The sequence below is a fragment of the Monodelphis domestica genome, chromosome 2 (genome assembly GCF_027887165.1).
Source record: "Monodelphis domestica isolate mMonDom1 chromosome 2, mMonDom1.pri, whole genome shotgun sequence".
Lineage (NCBI taxonomy): Eukaryota > Metazoa > Chordata > Mammalia > Didelphimorphia > Didelphidae > Monodelphis > Monodelphis domestica.
In genome coordinates this window covers 275,976,164-275,995,215 of record NC_077228.1, presented here as the reverse complement: position 1 = coordinate 275,995,215, position 19,052 = coordinate 275,976,164, and the positions used below count along the sequence as shown (strand labels likewise).

At 38.4% G+C, this 19,052-nt stretch overlaps 1 protein-coding gene across 2 annotated transcripts in view; it reads right to left on the bottom strand.

The window, feature by feature from the left end:
• CMTR1 (cap methyltransferase 1) overlaps positions 1-18,624 on the bottom strand; it is a 74,032-nt gene extending 55,408 nt beyond the window's left edge. The window contains exons 1-2 of one of the 2 annotated variants that reach the window (XM_001379166.5): positions 18,425-18,624; positions 15,989-16,126 (exon numbers count right to left, since the gene is read on the bottom strand). In XM_001379166.5, the coding sequence (XP_001379203.2) occupies positions 15,989-16,121 (133 nt within the window). In that variant the 5' untranslated portion in view covers positions 16,122-16,126; positions 18,425-18,624. Of the gene's footprint in view, positions 1-15,988; positions 16,127-17,777 lie in introns of both variants that reach the window. The other variant, XM_016431030.2, reaches the window with a different exon arrangement.
• Positions 18,625-19,052: the final 428 nt, after the last annotated feature.

Here is a 19,052-nt window from a genome sequence, read left to right as displayed (position 1 = left end):
TTTTGCAAAGAAAAGACCAGAGCTCTGTGGAAAGTTTGATACCGAAAATCCAAGAGCAAGGAATACCTGAAAAGGTAAATATTAAGGAAAGGGGAAAAATGTTATCTTCTTTTACTCAAACTCTCTTCTATAAGGACTACATTTATATCAACCTATGTATACTAATATGTGGGGAAAATGTAATGTATAAATAGGGGGTAAAGAAAGACCAAATAGAATAATGGTTCTCACACAAAGATTCACAGGGGAAGGGGAGGGGAAGAAAACTCCTATAAGAAGGAGAGGAAGAGGGGGGGGGGGGCTTACTTAAACCTCAATCTCAGGGAAATCAACTCTGAGAGGGAAAAACATCCAGATCCATTGGGATCTTGAATTCTATCTTACCCAACAAGGGTAAGGAGAAGGGAAAACCAAGGGGGGGAGGGGGAGAGGGAGAACAAAAAGGGAGGGAAAGAGAGGGGGGAGGGGGAGGGAACAAAAAGGGAGGGACTAAAAAGGGAAACATCAAGGGAGGGGACAAGGGGGACTGATTCAAAGTAAATCACTGGACTAAAAGGTAGAGCCGAAGAAGAAAAGGTTAGAATTAGGGAAGGCAATCAAAATGCCAGGGAGTCCACAAATGACAATCATAACTTTGAACGTGAATGGGATGAACTCACCCATAAAACGTAGACGAATAGCAGAATGGATTAGAATCCAAAACCCTACCATATGTTGTCTTCAAGAAACACACATGAGGCGGGTTGACACCCACAAGGTCAGAATTAAAGGATGGAGTAAGACCTTCTGGGCCTCAACTGATAGAAAGAAGGCAGGAGTGGTAATCATGATATCTGATAAAGCCAATGCAAAAATAGACCTGATCAAAAGGGATAGGGAAGGTAATTATATTTTGTTAAAAGGGACTCTAGACAATGAGGAAATATCATTAATCAACATGTATGCACCAAATAATATAGCACCCAAATTTCTAATGGAGAAACTAGGAGAATTGAAGGAAGAAATAGACAATAAAACCATACTAGTGGGAGACTTAAACCAACCATTATCAAATTTAGATAAATCGAATCAAAAAATAAATAAGAAAGAGGTAAAAGAAGTGAATGAAATCTTAGAAAAATTAGAATTAATAGACATATGGAGAAAAATAAATAGGGATAAAAAGGAATACACCTTCTTCTCAGCACCACATGGCACATTCACAAAAATTGACCATACATTAGGTCACAGAAACATAGCACACAAATGCAAAAAAGCAGAAATAATGAATGCAGCCTTCTCAGATCACAAGGCAATAAAAATAATGATTAGTAATGGTACATGGAAAACCAAATCTAAAACCAATTGGAAATTAAACAATATGATACTCCAAAACCGTTTAGCTAAAGAAGAAATCATAGAAACAATTAATAATTTCATCAAGGAAAATGACAATGGCGAAACATCCTTTCAAACCTTTTGGGATGCAGCCAAAGCAGTAATCAGAGGCAAATTCATATCCCTGAAAGCTCATATTAACAAACAAGGGAGAGCAGAGATCAATCAATTGGAAATGCAATTGAAAAAACTCGAAAGCGATCAAATTAAAAACCCCCAGGAGAAAACCAAATTAGAAATCCTAAAAATTAAGGGAGAAATTAATAAAATCGAAAGTGATAGAACTATTGATTTAATAAATAAGACAAGAAGCTGGTACTTTGAAAAAACAAACAAAATAGACAAAGTACTGGTCAATCTAATTAAAAAAAGGAAGGAAGAAAAGCAAATTCACAGCATTAAAGATGAAAAGGGGGACAGCACCTCCAATGAGGAGGAAATTAAGGCAATCATTAGAAATTACTTTGCCCAATTATATGGCAATAAATACACCAATTTAGGAGAAATGGATGAATATATACAAAAATACAAACTGCCTAGACTAACAGAAGAGGAAATAGAATTCTTAAATAATCCCATATCAGAAATTGAAATCCATCAAGCCATCAAAGAACTTCCTAAGAAAAAATCCCCAGGGCCTGATGGATTCACCTGTGAATTCTATCAAACATTCAGAGAACAGTTAACCCCAATACTATACAAACTATTTGACATAATAAGCAAAGAGGGAGTTCTACCAAACTCCTTTTACGACACAAACATGGTACTGATTCCAAAACCAGGCAGGTCAAAAACAGAGAAAGAAAACTATAGACCAATCTCCCTAATGAATATAGATGCAAAAATTTTAAATAGGATACTAGCAAAAAGACTCCAGCAAGTGATCAGAAGGATCATTCACAATGATCAAGTAGGATTCATACCAGGGATGCAGGGCTGGTTCAACATTAGGAAAACCATCCACATAATTGACCACATCAACAAGCAAACTAGCAAGAACCACATGATTATCTCAATAGATGCAGAAAAAGCCTTTGATAAAATACAACACCCATTCCTATTAAAAACACTAGAAAGCATAGGAATAGAAGGGTCATTCCTAAAAATAATAAACAGTATATATCTAAAACCAACAGCTAATATCATCTGCAATGGGGATAAACTAGATGCATTCCCAATAAGATCAGGAGTGAAACAAGGATGCCCATTATCACCTCTACTATTTGACATTGTACTAGAAACACTAGCAGTAGCAATTAGAGAAGATAAAGAAATTGAAGGTATCAGAATAGGCAAGGAGGAGACCAAGTTATCACTCTTTGCGGATGACATGATGGTCTACTTAAAGAATCCTAGAGATTCAACCAAAAAGCTAATTGAAATAATCAACAACTTTAGCAAAGTTGCAGGATACAAAATAAACCCACATAAATCATCAGCTTTTCTATATATCTCCAACACAGCTCAGCAGCAAGAACTAGAAAGAGAAATCCCATTCAAAATCACCTTAGACAAAATAAAATACCTAGGAATCTATCTCCCAAGACAAACACAGGAACTATATGAACATAACTACAAAACACTCGCCACACAACTAAAACTAGACTTGAACAATTGGAAAAACATTAACTGCTCATGGATAGGACGAGCCAATATAATAAAAATGACCATCCTACCCAAACTTATTTATCTATTTAGTGCCATACCCATTGAACTACCAAAATACTTCTTCACTGATTTAGAAAAAACCATAACAAAGTTCATTTGGAAGAACAAAAGATCAAGGATATCCAGGGAAATAATGAAAAAAAACACATATGATGGGGGCCTTGCAGTCCCAGACCTCAAACTATATTACAAAGCAGCAGTCATCAAAACAATTTGGTACTGGCTAAGAAACAGAAAGGAAGATCAGTGGAATAGACTGGGGGAAAACGACCTCAGCAAGACAGTATACGATAAACCCAAAGATCCCAGCTTTTGGGACAAAAATCCACTATTCGATAAAAACTGCTGGGAAAATTGGAAGACAGTGTGGGAGAGACTAGGAATAGATCAACACCTCACACCCTACACCAAGATAAATTCAAAATGGGTGAGTGACTTAAACATAAAGAAGGAAACCATAAGTAAATTGGGTAAACACAGAATAGTATACATGTCAGACCTTTGGGAGGGGAAAGGCTTTAAAACCAAGCAAGATATAGAAAGAATCACAAAATGTAAAATAAATAATTTTGACTACATCAAACTAAAAAGCTTTTGTACAAACAAAACCAATATAACTAAAATCAGAAGGGAAACAACAAATTGGGAAAAAATCTTCATAGAAACCTCTGACAAAGGTTTAATTACTCATATTTATAATGAGCTAAATCAATTGTACAAAAAATCAAGCCATTCTCCAATTGATAAATGGGCAAGGGAAATGGATAGGCAGTTCTCAGATAAAGAAATCAAAACTATTAACAAGCACATGAAGAAGTGTTCTACATCTCTTATAATCAGAGAGATGCAAATCAAAACAACTCTGAGGTATCACCTCACACCTAGCAGATTGGCTAACATAACAGCAAAGGAAAGTAATGAATGCTGGAGGGGATGTGGCAAAGTAGGGACATTAATTCATTGCTGGTGGAGTTGTGAACTGATCCAACCATTCTGGAGGGCAATTTGGAACTATGCCCAAAGGGCAACAAAAGAATATCTACCCTTTGACCCAGCCATAGCACTGCTGGGTCTGTACCCCAAAGAGATAATGGACACAAAGACTTGTACAAAAATATTCATAGCTGCGCTCTTTGTGGTGGCCCAAAACTGGAAAACGAGGGGATGCCCATCAATTGGGGAATGGCTGAACAAACTGTGGTATATGTTGGTGATGGAATACTATTGTGCTCAAAGGAATAATAAAGTGGAGAAGTTCCATGGAGACTGGAACAACCTCCAGGAAGTGATGCAGAGCGAGAGGAGCAGAACCAGGAGAACATTGTACACAGAGACTAATACACTGTGGTATAATCGAACGTAATGGACTCCTCCATTAGGGGCGGTGTAATGTCCCTGAACAACTTTCAGGGATCCAGGAGAAAAAAAAACACCATTCATAAGCAAAGGATAAACTATGGGAGTGGAAACACCGAGAAAAAGCAACTGCCTGAATACAGAGGTTGAGGGGACATGACAGAGGATAGACTTTAAATGAACACTCTAATGCAAATACTATCAACAAAGCAATGGGTTCAAATCAAGAAAACATCTAATGCCCAGTGGACTTACGCGTCGGCTATGGGGGGTGGGGGGGAGGAAAAGAAAATGATCTATGTCTTTAACGAATAATGCTTGGAAATGATCAAATAAAATATATTAAAAAAAAAAAGAGTTATGAATATCATCTTTTCATATAGGAATACAAATCATTTGAACTTATTAGATCCCTTAAATTTCCTTTTCCTTTCTTAATTACCTTTTGGAGATTCTCTTGAGTTCTGTATTTGGGCATCAAATTTTCTGCTTAAATATGGCCTTTTCTTTAGGAATGCTTGGAAATCTACCTTATTAACTGATCATATTTCCCCCTGCAAGAATATAGTCAATTTTGCTGGGTAGTTGATTCTTGGTTGTAGAGCCAGTTCCCTTGCTTTCTGGAATATTATATTCCATGCCTTCCCATCCTTCAATGTGGATGCAGCCAGGTCCTATGTAATCCTGACTGTGGCTCCATGATATCTGAATTGTTTCTTTTTAAAAGCTTGTTTTGGAAGTTCTTGAACTTGGCTATAACATTCCTAGGTGTTGTCAATTGGAGATTTAATGCAGGAGGTGATCTATGGATTCTTTTAATCTCTAATTTACCCTCTTATTCAAGAGTATCAGGGCAGTTTTCTTGGATAATTTCCTGTAGAATAATGCCTAGGCTTTTTCTTTGGACATGATTTTCTGGTAGTCCAAAAATTCTTAAATTGTCTCTCCTGTATCTGTTTTCCAGGTCTGTGTTTTATCAATGAGGTGTTTCATAGTTTCCTCAATTTTTTCATTCTTTTGATTTTGTTTCATAGATTCTTGCTGCCTTATAAAGTCATTTGCTTCTAATTGTTCAATTCTAATTTTTAAAGACGGAATTTCATCCTTGACTTTTTGAACCTCCTTTTCCTTTTGATCTATTTTTCTTTGTAAGTCAATGTTTTTATCTTTTACTTTCTTTGCCTCAATTTCAAGCTGATCAATTCTGGCTTTTAAAACACTATTTTCTTATTCTAGTTCATGTGCCTCTGTTTCCAGATGACCTATTTTACTTTTTAAGTTCTTTTCCCAATTTTATTCAACCTCTCTTAATTGTTTTTTGAACTATGTTTTGAATTCTTCCAGAGCCTGAGACCCTGAGTTTTTGCTTGGTGTTCCTTGGTCCTCATCTGTTCTATTTGTTCTTTGTTCATTACCTGTACAGAATCTGTCAATTGTAATCTTTTTCTTTTTCTGTTGTTTACTCATATTTTTTGCTTCTTCCCCCCCCCTCCCCCTTCTTATTAGCTGTATTCTTGCTCCTGTTTGCTGGATCTGTGAGTTTGGGCTTTTCTAAAAGGGCTTCTTCTCTGCTCAACTGATTAACTGGATTAAGGCTGATGGAGCTGACCAATGGTAGTAATGTGCCCTGAGGGGAGATCTACCCCAGCTGCCAGCAGAGGCTGAAGGTGAAAGTGAAGGTGTGGAGGCTGAAGGTAGTTACCCTTGGTCCTCTTCTCTACTCCTTTCTGCCAGCTGCTCGGTCAGAGCCCTGAGCTTCCAGTGGTGGTACAAAAGTACTACATCATGGTTGCAATCTTCACACTGGGATTCCAGTCAACGGGATTCCTACTGTGGGTCTCAGTTCATTAGGTGGGGGAGGGGTGTTGGATCTTTCCCTTATATCTGAGAATTCAATTTTATCTGCATACCTTTCAGGTTGGGATTGAGCAGGAGAGACCCATGGCCCACTCTGCACTCTTGCTCCTCTGTTTTTCTGCCAGCTCCTTGAGACTGAGCCCTTATGCTATCTGAAGGCTTCTTCTCTGCACTATTAATAAATTGGATTAAGCCAGTTGAGCTGATCTGCAGAGCTAGATGTGCCCCCTGAGGCCAAAACTTCCAGAAGCAGAGGCCCAAGATGGAGGTGTGGTGGCTGAAGGTTGCAACCAGCCTGCCCTCATCTCCTCTTCTCTCCTCCAGCTGCCTCCTTGCCCACTGTGGTCAGAGCTCTGAGCTTCTTTGTAGTTGTGGTAGCAAGACACTCTGTCACTGTTGGAGCCTTTGCCCTGAGATCCCAAGCTCTGCCCAGCTCTCAGCACAGTAGGTGGGGGAGGGGCCCTGAGACCTTCCTTCTTTCTTTTCCTTAAACCTGAGAATTCAACCTTCTCTGTGTACCTTTTAAGTTGAATCAAGCAGCAGAGTCCTGCAGCTCTGTCTTCTTGTTGGATTTGTTATTTTGTCCCCCTTGAAATGCTTTGTTTTTTATTGGTGTGGAAGGGTTTTCATAGAGGAATCAACTTTTGCTGCTTCGAAGCCACCATCTTGACTCCACCTCTAGCACTGCAAATAATGAGCCAGGTCTGTAGATAGCAGGTCCTGGGTTCAAATGTGGCTTCAGATGCTTGCTTGCTGTGTGACCCTGGACAAGTCACTTAATCCCAACTGCCTAGTGTTAAGAAAAAGACCAGGCACAGATCTTCTTAGCAAAATAACTTTATGAAAGATGCATATCACAACAGTCAGGGTCTATACAGACACACCAGCATGGTCTGAGACTCTGAGTATTACATCTGACAGATATTTATATTATACACAAGGAGTAGAAATGGTGTTGCAAATGGTATAATAAGTAAAATTTTCTTTTCCTTGGGAGAAGTAAAACAGATGCTCCTCCCTCCTCCTTAAATGTTAGCAGGGTCATTGACACGGTTAATGACCTAAGGTATCATGAAACCATAATAAAGCCACAGAAAGAGAAAGGTATGGATGAATGTCCCCATTTCAGGTATTGTAGTAAGGTATCCCTTTTGCCCCATGACACATATGACATGTTCACTGATGCTGATGACATACCCCTAGATACTGAAGCCAAAATGCTCTGAATCAAGCATATATTGTAAGGTAGTTGAAAAGTTGTTTACAAGAATATTCCAAGATTAATTTTATTCCTACAATTCATACCATGATTGTAACTGTTGAATATTTTTCCTTATGATTGGTTGTTGTTATATCTTATACTCAGTTATTCAATTAACTAATAACTAGGTCTATTTCTTATCATAAAATCAACAGTTGTGCCTTATCAAATTAATTGGATTAATTAACAAGAATGATTAGAAACCACATGATTACCATTTTTACTTTACACTCATTGCCTAGCCCTTACTACTCTTCTGTCTTGGAACCAATACACATTATTGATGCTAAGATGGAAAGTAAGGGTTTAAAAAAAGACAGAAGGTAAGAGTTATAGGGGAAAAAATTAATTGTTTGAAGTACTACAACAAAGAAAACTGACTCAAGCCAGTATTGCCAAGCCAAATAAGACAGAGATGTTCCAAGTTCCTAAAGGCTAGACAGGAAATTAGAACAACATGCAAAATAAGTGTCACAGGGACTGACAAGTACCATGGCTGTAGCCAAACTGAGATAAGGTTTAGTCTACTAGACTTGATAACAATTAAACAAACACTTCAAATAGACAACTCGGTAATGAGGATATCAATTAACAGGAGTGATAAGGTTGGTATATTAAAATCATTAATTTTGTTAAGAACTTGTCAGAGTAAGCTGACAGGCTCATCTACCTCTCCAAGAGCTCACCTATTATATAACTTATCAGTTTTTTTTTTTTATTATTTAGAATTTTCATTTAAGATCATTTCTTCTCTACTTCGAAGAATCCATTACTCTTTGGGCTTTATGGAGAAAGAGACAGGTTACCTTTAAAGAAGAGGCAGAGCTTTCCTAGCAAGTTCTTTTACTGAGCAATGAAGTGGGATGGCAGAAATCCCAGGAATAAAAATTACAGCAACAACTCAAAAGAAAGGGCAACTCCTCCTACAACTAATAATCACCAAGGTGAACAGCACACAGATAGAAAAAAGCAAATTATGGATTTTAATAAACGTCACATCCTAGCTTATAATCACCATGGAATACAGTCATTCCTGCTCAAAGACTCAATTTCTCCTGCACACTAGACAAATAGCATCTCATTAAAGCAATTTAAACAGATACCAATAAGGGAAGTTTTTGATTAAGGTCATGAATCTGGGCTGACAAGAAAGCAATAGTTTCAGGGAAAATAACCGACTTAGGAAGGAACTAAATCTGACTGGGGAAAGGGGGCAAAGACAGGGGTTATCAGGTGAAAGTGAAGATGCCATCATAATCTGAAGTTGCTGAAAATGGGACAGACAGAAGCCCATATTCAATGGGGACATAATGAAAGAGAGCAACTGAAGGGATATCACTAGAACAAGGGGCAAGAATTTCAGGGTTCTAGATCCCATATGATAAAGTCTATTTGTCTTATCTTTACCCCAGAGGGACATTATATTTCAGAGCAAATTTACAAGGAGTAAATTTGAAAATATCTTAAAAGCTTAAAAGCTCTCCATGAAGATCAGAAGTTTACACTTCATATAGAAAGAGATCTCTCTTTCTATCATGTCTTTTGCCTAAGAGGAAACTAATCTGGTGCTATCGCTGCTTCATTAGTAAGTTCCAAAGGGCATACCTCAAAAACATATACACCTAAATAGCATGTCCAGTTGGAACTGGCTGAAGAACTAAGATTGAAACAAAAATTCATGTAAATGTCCTACACTTGCATGCACACTATCATACACAGATGAGATGTGTGCTTTCTGGCGGGCATTATCAGCATACAACAAATGTACAAGAAGAACCTTCAAAGTCAATATGTGTTGAAAATCTTAAGGCACATATTGAAATTGATTTGTGTAAAAATATAAAGTGTGTTAAACACTTGAGAGCTCCCCATGGAAAGGTATCACTATGTTATTTCTCCCCCTGGAAGAAGCCAGGCTACATCACTCAAGTGGTTTTCATTTCTCCAAGTGCAACAGTAGCAAACTAAAACTCACTACAGAAATGGAAAGAATGTTTGGCATGGTACATTCTAGGGCAAATCTTTTCTTTGATTTTCATATCTTATAGTAAGAAGATTTTGACACCTGTCCTGTTTTCTGCAAATGAAGCAGCCAACTGGTGGCCATGGGCATTCTGAAAAGGGCCCCACCACCTGCCCCACTAAGTCACCTTTGAACCCTTCTATATACACAGAAGGAAGGTCCAATTCTGATCTATAGCACAAGATGCTACTTCCCAGAAGCCCAAATTTATGGAGAAAAATTAAGAAGAAAAAAATCTCAATTGATAATTACATGTTTAGAAGCCTTAAACTTAGAGGTTCTTTAATATTGCCAAAAAACAGAAAAAATATGTACTTTGTGTCAAAATGGGAAATGCCACTTCTGTTTCAGCTATGTTTCAGAATCCTGCCAACCTGGACTAAGCCTCTTCCTACCATCCAAAAACAGTAAGTCTAAATATCATCACTAACTTCTGGGAAAGAGGCAAAATTTCCCTCTCCTAAATTATCTATAAGACAAACCAGAGACACAAAGACTTTTTCTTTCCCCATTTATCAGTGCCAGCTGCAATATAAAGAGCCTGTTCTCACTTATCCTGAAATTATCTTGATAGCACGAATGGCACACACATCTAGCTGATACACATTACGAAAAAAACAAGAGAAACATTCTCTTTGAGCCTGGACCATGGCCATACCAACTGCTTTATTATTTTTACCGCCTGTCAAGTTTCTCCTCTCTGGACCAGCTTCTCAGTAACATCTGATGTGAAACTGCCCCTCAATTGGCCTACCACTTGTTAGTAAACTGTATTTTCTACCACCCTCAACTGGTATGTCACACCCTTTTAGTCACCAATCTGTTACCAAATTTCATTCCAGTTTACCAATGATTCAGAGAAGATCCAAAACATGAAGCAATTGGCAAGAGAAACTTAATGCAAATAGGTTTCCTAATTTGCTTGGTATTTGAGAGATATCCAGACTCTGTAAAATTCACAAAGAAAATGGATGCTGTAAATTTCTACAACCCTAAAAATGGGCAAAGCAAGAATGGTTCCAAGCAGATCAGTGAGGTACTTTGAACTAAATGCAAACAATGAATATATTACTGCTCTAATACTGTTTACTGCTTTTAACTGTAGCTACTGGGGAAATAGGAAAATAAATGTTAGAAGCTGGCCAGAAGGATGCCAGATGCCAGAAGCTAACCCTCTTTTTTCCTAGAAAATGGCCCCAGGATCATCAATAGCTATGAAGGCCTGGTTTTATGCAAAATTCTCAGTGCTCATCACTACCTTGGGGCAGTCCAAGATAGCAAAAGTGTGTCCCCAACAGAAACAACAAATTTTTACATAACAGAAATAATTCTTGAATATCTTTCAACTCAGACATATAAGTAATACCAAACTTCCATCAAGAGAATGGCAACAGGAAATGGAAAATAACCAATACAATAAATCATTAGTTAATTTGTTTTTTAAAAAGAAAGGAAAAAAATAGCAGTATCAAAAATGAAAACAACACCAATGAAGAAGAAATTAAAACAAGTGTACACCCAATCATATTCCAATAAATCTGACAATCTAAGTGAAATGGATGAATATTCACAAAAATATAAATTGCCCAGATTAATATTAGAGGAAATAAAATATTTACATAACCCCATCTTAGAAAAAGAAATTGAAAAAGCCATCAATGTGTGAATTTCAAAACTACTCCACCCTATTCCGACCATTCTTTTAGAAGATCAGATTTAGCTATTTCCTGATCAATAACAATAGAGATACTTGGAATAACAGAATCAGGTCTTAGAAACTACATTCTCCACCCTACTCAGTGTAACAAGATTAGGAAGGGCTGCAGCAAACTCAAGATTTAATTATTTGAGAATATGGCCTTCAAAAGACATGTGCAAAAAAAAGGACAGACCTCTGGGTGGTCCTAAGTCAAGCTTGAGCCACGATTGGCACATGTGAGATGTAGGAAGTGAGGTAGAGAACAGCCTCTGGAGTTCTCCGGACTTCCTGTGAGGAGGGCTAGAGTTCAGATGGATCCTGGAGCCTGAGGTTGGAGGAGCCCTGCAGACTATTTTCCTTCAGACTGGTCACGTGAGTGATAAGGACTGACCCCTTTCCCTGCCTTGGCTCTCCAAAGCCTTAACGCCCACTTTGGCTCAGCCCGAGTCAGAGTGGTTCTGAGTTAAACTCCTTTCCTGCTCTCCCTCTTTCCTTCTCTCCCTCTCTCTCTCCTTCTAATATTTTCTTCTGCCTATTGCAATTAAATCACCATAAAAATTTGGCAGCTGACTTGAGTATTTTATTATTTGGGATTTCCCTAGGCGACCATTTAAATTTAGTTTTTTTTCAGTCTCAACTATAATTTTAACTGTTACAAATGAACTCCTTAAGAAAAAACTCCCAGGAATAGGTGAATTTACAAATGAATGCTACAAAACATTTAAAAAACAACTCCAAAACTATATAAACTATTTGAGAAAATAGACAAAGAAGGAATTCTACCAAATTTATGTTATGATACAAATATGGTGCTGATACCTAAATCAAGAACAGCAAAAATAGAGAAAGACATCTACAGACTATTTTCCCTAACGAATATTGGTGCAAAAATTTTAAAGAAAATACTAGCAAGGAGATTACAACAATATATCAAAAAGAACATACACTATATAACCAGGTGGGATTTATAACAGAAATGTAGAACTGGTTCAATATTAAGAAAACTATCAGCATAATTGACCACAATAACAAAAACAACAAAACCATGTGATTATCTCAATAGACACAGAAAAAGCTTTTGACAAAATACAACACTCATTCCTATTAAAAACACTAGAAACATAGGAATAAATGGAGCTTTCTTTAAACTAATAAACACTATTTATATAAAATAATCAGCATGCATTACCTGTAACTGAGATAAACAAGCTTTGCCAACAAGGTCAGAGGTGAAAGGGAACATGCCTATTATCACCACCATTATTCAATATCATATTAGCAATGTTAGCTAAAGCAGTAAGAAAAAGAAACTGAAGGAATTAGAGCAGGCAATGAGGAAACACAACTATTACACTTTGCAGATGATGATATAATTGAAGAATCGTAAAGAATCAACTAAAAAACTAGTTGAAATAATTGACTTTAGCAAACTTGCAGGATATAAAATTAAACCCATATAAATCACCAAGCATTTCTATAATATCCAACAAAGTCCAATGGCAAGAGATAGAGATTTAAGATTCCATTTAAAATAACTGTAAACAGTGACCCTGGGCAAGTCACTTAACCCCCACTGCCTTGCCCTTACCACTCTTCTGCCTTGGAACTGATACACAGTATTGATTCTAAGATGGAAGGTAAGAATTTAAATAAATAAATAACTGTAAATAATATAAAACTCTTGGGAGTCTATCTGCTGAGACAAACCTAGAACTTATATTAACACAATTACAAACCAAAAAACTGCTAGGAAAACTAGAAAACAGCATGACAGAAACTGGGCACAAACCAACATCTCACACCACATACCAAGATAAAGTCAAAATAGAACATGATTTAAAAATAAAGGATTAGCCCATAAGCAAATCAGGGAAACAGAACATTTTACCTGTCAGACCTACGGATAAAAGAACTTACGAATCAAGACACTGAGAATATTATTAGACTGGATAATTTTGATTACATTAAATTTTAAAGTTTTTATACACAAAACAAAAAAAAAGCAACCAAGATTAGAAGGGAAACAAAAAACTGGAAAAATTTTTATAGCAATTACCTCTGACAAAGGCCTCGTTTCTCAAATATAAAGAAAACTAAGTCAAATTTATAAGAATACAAGTTATTCCCCAATTGAAAAATTGTCAGTTCTCAAGATGAAAATAAAAACCATCTATAATCATATGAAAAAATGCTCTAGATCACTATTGACTAAAGAAAAGCAAATGAAAACAAACTCTGAGGTACCACCTCATACCTATCAGACTGGCTAATATGACAAAAAAGGAAAAGATAAATGTTGGAGAGGGAGTGACAAAATTGGGACATTAATGCATTCTTAGTGAACTTGTGAACTGAACTAACCATCCTGGAGAGAAAAGGGAAACCATGGCCAACAGGCTCTAAAACTGTGCAGACCCTAGCTATACTATTACTTGGTCTGTATCTCAAAGAGATCAAAGAAAGGAAAAAAGAAAAGGGAAAAAGGGAAAAATTTTTGTACAAAAATATTTATAGCAGCTCTTTTGGTGGTAGTAAAGAATTAGAAATGGAAAAGATGTTCATCAATTGGGGAATGGCAGAACAACAAGTTCAGCTGTCATAGTATATGATCATATATTATTGTGCCATAGGAAATGAACAAAATGATCATAAAAAACTTGAAAAGACTTAAACTGATGCAAAGTAAAGTAAGCAGAACCAAGGAAACATTATACACAATAACAACGATCAACTATGAATGACTTAACTGTTGTCAGCAATGTCAATCTCCAATCCTGGGTCAAAGGATATGAAAAGGCAGTGCTCAAATGAAGAAATCAAAGCTCTTTATAATTTTAAAAAGACTAAATGATAATACATGTAAAACCCAGTGGAACTGCTTGTCAACTATGGTAGAGAAGAGGAAAGGGAAACAACATGAATCATGTAACCTGGGAAAACTTATGTATAGAATTATTACTGTAATAAAATAAAGAAAAATGTTTAAAGGCTCTCACTATTGATTAGTGAAATACAAAATAAAAGAACTATGAGATACCAACTCACATCTATCGAATTGGCTAATGTGAAAGAAAAATAGTAACAAATGTTGGAGGGGATGTGGGAAAATTGGGACATTAAAATACTCTTGATGGAATTGTGAACTGGGCCAACCATTCTGGAGAGCAATTTGGAAATATGTTCAAACTGTGCATACCCTTTGATCTAGCAACACCACTTCTAGGTTAGTATCCCAAACAGTTCAAAGAAAGGAGAAAAGACCTATACATACAAAAACAGTTATAGTTTAAAAATATTTATAGAACTTTCTTTCTGTGATGGCAAATTGAAATTGAGGGGATGACCTTCCCTTCAATTAGAGAATGATTAAACAAGATGTGGTATATATGATAGTGATGGAATACTATTATGCTATAAAAAATGATGAGCAGAAGGAATTTGGAAAAACCTGGAAAGATTTACATGAACTGATACAGAATAAAGAACCAGAACACTACACAATAACAGCAACACTGGAGAATGATCAACTGTGAATGACTTAGTTATTCTCAGCAATATAAAAATCCAAGACAATTCTGAAGGAATTCTGATGAAAAAAGCCATCCACCTCCACAGAAAGAACTGACAGAATCTGAATGGAGTGAATAAAGCAGGCTAATTTTTACTCTTTTTTTGTATTTTTGTGGGGCTATTTTCTTTCACAACATGAATATGGAAATGTTTTGCATGACTGCACACATATAACCTGCATCAAACTGCCTGCTGTAAGGAATTAAATTTAGGGCTTGACTAAATATATGAGAATTCTAAAATAATATGCTGGCCGCCAATTTAAAAATATATCTCAAATCAAAACGACTTTCAGTTGTTTATTTACAAAGAGGTGGAAAGAGTAAAAGAAGAAAAATGGAAAAAGTGGGTGGAGAAAATATCTTAGTCTATCCAGAGCAACCCTGGCAGGGTTTGATAATCCTCAGCCAGAGGACCTAGTGGTAAATTAACAGGGTTCCACCCATGTAGCCTCCTCCAAGAGGGTAAGGCTTCTCCCGACCTAATCTCTCCAGAAGCCAGGAAAGGAGGGTCAGCTACTATGAATTCCAAAGGAGAAGATCCAGGAGCAATCTTACCAGAAACAGTTCAAGAGCCAAAATCCCAGTCCAATTCCCAAGCCAAAGACCCCCTTGACAGGAAGTTCAGGACTTTTTATAATCCTTTTACCATGTCACTTCCTGTCCCTTCCCCTCTTCACAGAGGACAATCACAGCTTCCAAATTGCCTACCACTGCTCAAGGAGACAGTGCCTATGGGATCCAACTCTCATCTTCTAGAGGGTATAAGCTCTTACCAAAGGATTCACAAGTTTCTGACTGGTTGATTTAAAAGGGTGGAGCTCTCCAAGTAACTGACTTGGGAACCGCCTTAAGTGTTAAGTAGAGGTATTTAAGTTTTTGGTTGATTAATTCAAAATAGACAAAGAGAATAAAGAATTCCCTTTCACAATGCTTTCTCAATTAGGTAGATGGAAAGGGAGAATTTGGACCTCAATATTTTTCAAAATGAATGTTAAGAATTGTTTTTCGATATAACTGAAAAATAAAATATTTTTTTTAAAACAGAAAAACCAGTACTACTTAATTCCTTCACAACTGGTCCAGTTTTCAATAAGAGATAATGGACTATCAATTACCCAGTGCTCAGTCATTAGCATTTCCAACGGTTGGGCTTCACATCATGCTGCCAGCCTTACCTTGTGGGCCATGATTGCCAAAAGGAGGGGGTTCTTCATCAGATGTAGAACTTAGAGTCAAACCAAGCTCAGCGGCTCTTTTCTTCTGCTTCTTCTGAGGGCTACTAAATTCCCCTTCACCTCTTCTCTTCATTGTCACTGCAACCACAAATGGCAGTTAACTTGCTCTGATTCAAAGCCACATGAACAGAAGGTGATAAAGTGTTGGGGCACAAACACATAAACCATCCAAGGGGTGAGATTTGGCATTTCTTATCATCTTCTAGAGCCAATACTCCAATAATGATCTTTCCTTGGGATGAGCCCCAGGGAATAGGACAGCTAGGATCAAGTTTTCATTAGTAACTATTCATTTTGTGTATTTTTAAAATTTCAACACAGACTCAGGTGATTACAATGTCAATGCCATGTCCTGGACCCAAACAATTACACATTAACTCCTCATTTCCTGGTAGTCACTATTCACATGAAGAGTTCTTTTTAGACCATTGACTATTGCAATGGTACATTAAGATTCAATCTGTGGAGGAGGATGATAAAGATATTTACATATTCTAACAGCAAGGGCTCTGCAAAAACAATTGGATAATCACTGTTATTTTTATCAGTGACAACTGATTTTTGGCATCTTTCAAGGTGAATGTAGAGTACAGAGGAGTTAGGAAACTCTCTGGCAGTAATAGCAGCACTCTATCCACTGGTTGGCTGATTTAATGCCAATGGTATAGAAAGCAAGTTCTTTGGAGAGGAAGTTGGCACACAGCCAACTGGTTAACAAATGGCTAAGAAAATGGAAATAAGCACACATCAAGTCACTATCATTTATTTACATAGGTACTAAAGGGAAAAAATCAGGAGGCAGTGACATCTAAATATCTTAACAGAATGATCATCTTTATTCAAGAGGATACTGAGCCTAACAAATCATGGTCCACAGATTCTTAGTATTCTAGAAAGTTTTCCATGCAGCCCAGTCAGAAGGGGAAAAAAGGAAAGAGAAGTGGACACAAAACCAGGAAAGTTTCCAGACTTGGCATCAGCAAAAGGCAGGGGTCAACTGGGGCTGCAGATATTGGTCACATCATATTATGTTTGGAAGCAATGGTTAACAGCAAGGAGGTGGACAGGCCAAGGATCAACTATTTTCACCCTCACCAATGCCATCTCCCAAAGCTCTGGATCAATTACTTTACTATCTCTCTAGCTATAAGATGGGCCAATTATAGTCTTAATCCCTCCTGGATATAAGGTAACTCCATTTTTCCACTACTGGTATAGATGTTATTTTGAAGAGGAAGGCAAGATGGGAAGGGGGAAAGAGTAGAAACTATGCCTGAGGTGAGTAGTAATCAAGGTCAAACACTGGAGCCTCTGGAGTCACCCCAAATCCTAAAGAATGGAGTATGGGAGGAACTTTGTAATTGGAGACAAAACTGGCAATGTTTTACCCAAAGCATTGCAAAGTTTGTCAACTAACTTGGAGGACCCACCAACACTGAAGACTCCAGTAGGAGAAAGGGAAAAGCCCAGTACTGCTTCATAACCAGATTCTTTTTTTTTTTTGGGGGGGGGGGGAGTCCTGGGAAATGGGAGAAAGAGAAATGATTCTAAAATTCTAGAATGTCAGAGTGAGAAGGGGCCGTAAGGGTCATTTTATACAATCAATACTCTCACTTTATATGAGGAATCCAAGGCCCAGACAGAAAAAGCAACAAAATGTATGAAAGAGTTGTTCTATCACAATCTACCTAAGTGGGAAAAAAAGGAGTTTCTAATTCAGCTTTCTTACCGAATGCTCAAAATCAATTCCTTTGAAAAACTTCAATTTTCCCAATTCCATTCCCATCCACCCCCATCCATCCCCAAAAAAAATGTGCAAGAGGGGTTGGGGAAAAAAAAGATACTCTTCAAAAAGTAAAGAATCATATATGAAGACAAGGACCACTGGGAAGGCTAGGGTAGGGCGAAAAGAGGTGCTGCCAGGAACACAGAAGGGTGTTTTGTAATAAACGGGAAGGTAGGGTTAAAAGAAAAACACTGGGGATGAGAAATGGAGGTGATGGGGAGGAGGGAAGGAGAAAACAGGGAGGAATAACAAGGTGGGAGGGGAGATGGTAAGTAGAAAGGGGAGGAAGACTTGAAGGAGGGAGAGAAAGGAAAACCAGGAGGGGGAGGGGGCCAGAAGAAGGGAGCGGGAGGCGAGCGCGGGAGTGGGGGGAAGGGAACTAGCAGGGGAAGGGGGACGAAAGCGGGAGTGGGCCAAGAACCAGAAAGGAAAGTAGAAGGAGGGCGCCGTGCCCAGGCCGGCGGAGGCGGGTCGGGGAGCCGGGCCTCTCAGTCGGGCCGTTGTGAGCCAGAAGGCGAAGCCAAGCCCGCCCCGACTCCCTCCCGCCCGGGCCGCACCCGCACCCGCGCCCGCGCTCCTCCGGCACTCACGCTGCGGGGTGTGGGCGAGCTGCCGGGGAGGGGAGAGGGGGAAGGGGCGTCAGGCCGCCAGATCGCGCCACTGCCGCCGCAGCCGTCGCAGCCGTCGCCCTCGTTCAGCCCCAGTTTCGTTTCCTCACAAAAGCCGCCCCCGTCGCGGGATGACGTCAGGCAGCCGGCCTGCGACTGTAGCGGCGCCGCGTGATGACGTCATGTCGATTTGCTTTGCCCCTCCCTTCGTATTACACGTTTCTCCCACACTCAGCTTCTGGTTGTCTACCTGCTCCAGTCAGCATCCATTGCGAAATAAATTTCCTCCTCACCCAAAATATTTGCCCATTTCCTCTCCCTCTACCACAAGGTAGACAGAAGGTGAAATGCTTAGAGCATAGGACCTGGAGGCAGAAAGATAAGTTCAAATCCAGGCTTGTTAATATGAAATCTAGGAACCCTAAACTTGTAGCCTAGTAAGATCTGATGAACCCCAAGTTTTAGGACTAGCTTGTAAATTGGAGACCCCAAAACTTGTCCTTGTCCCCTTTTCCCCTGAGAATCCACCCTGAAGGAAATCCCAGGCTAACAGTTTCAGACTGTGTGGGGGACCCTCAGGGGAATGGGTAGGACTAAGCATATGCTAAGG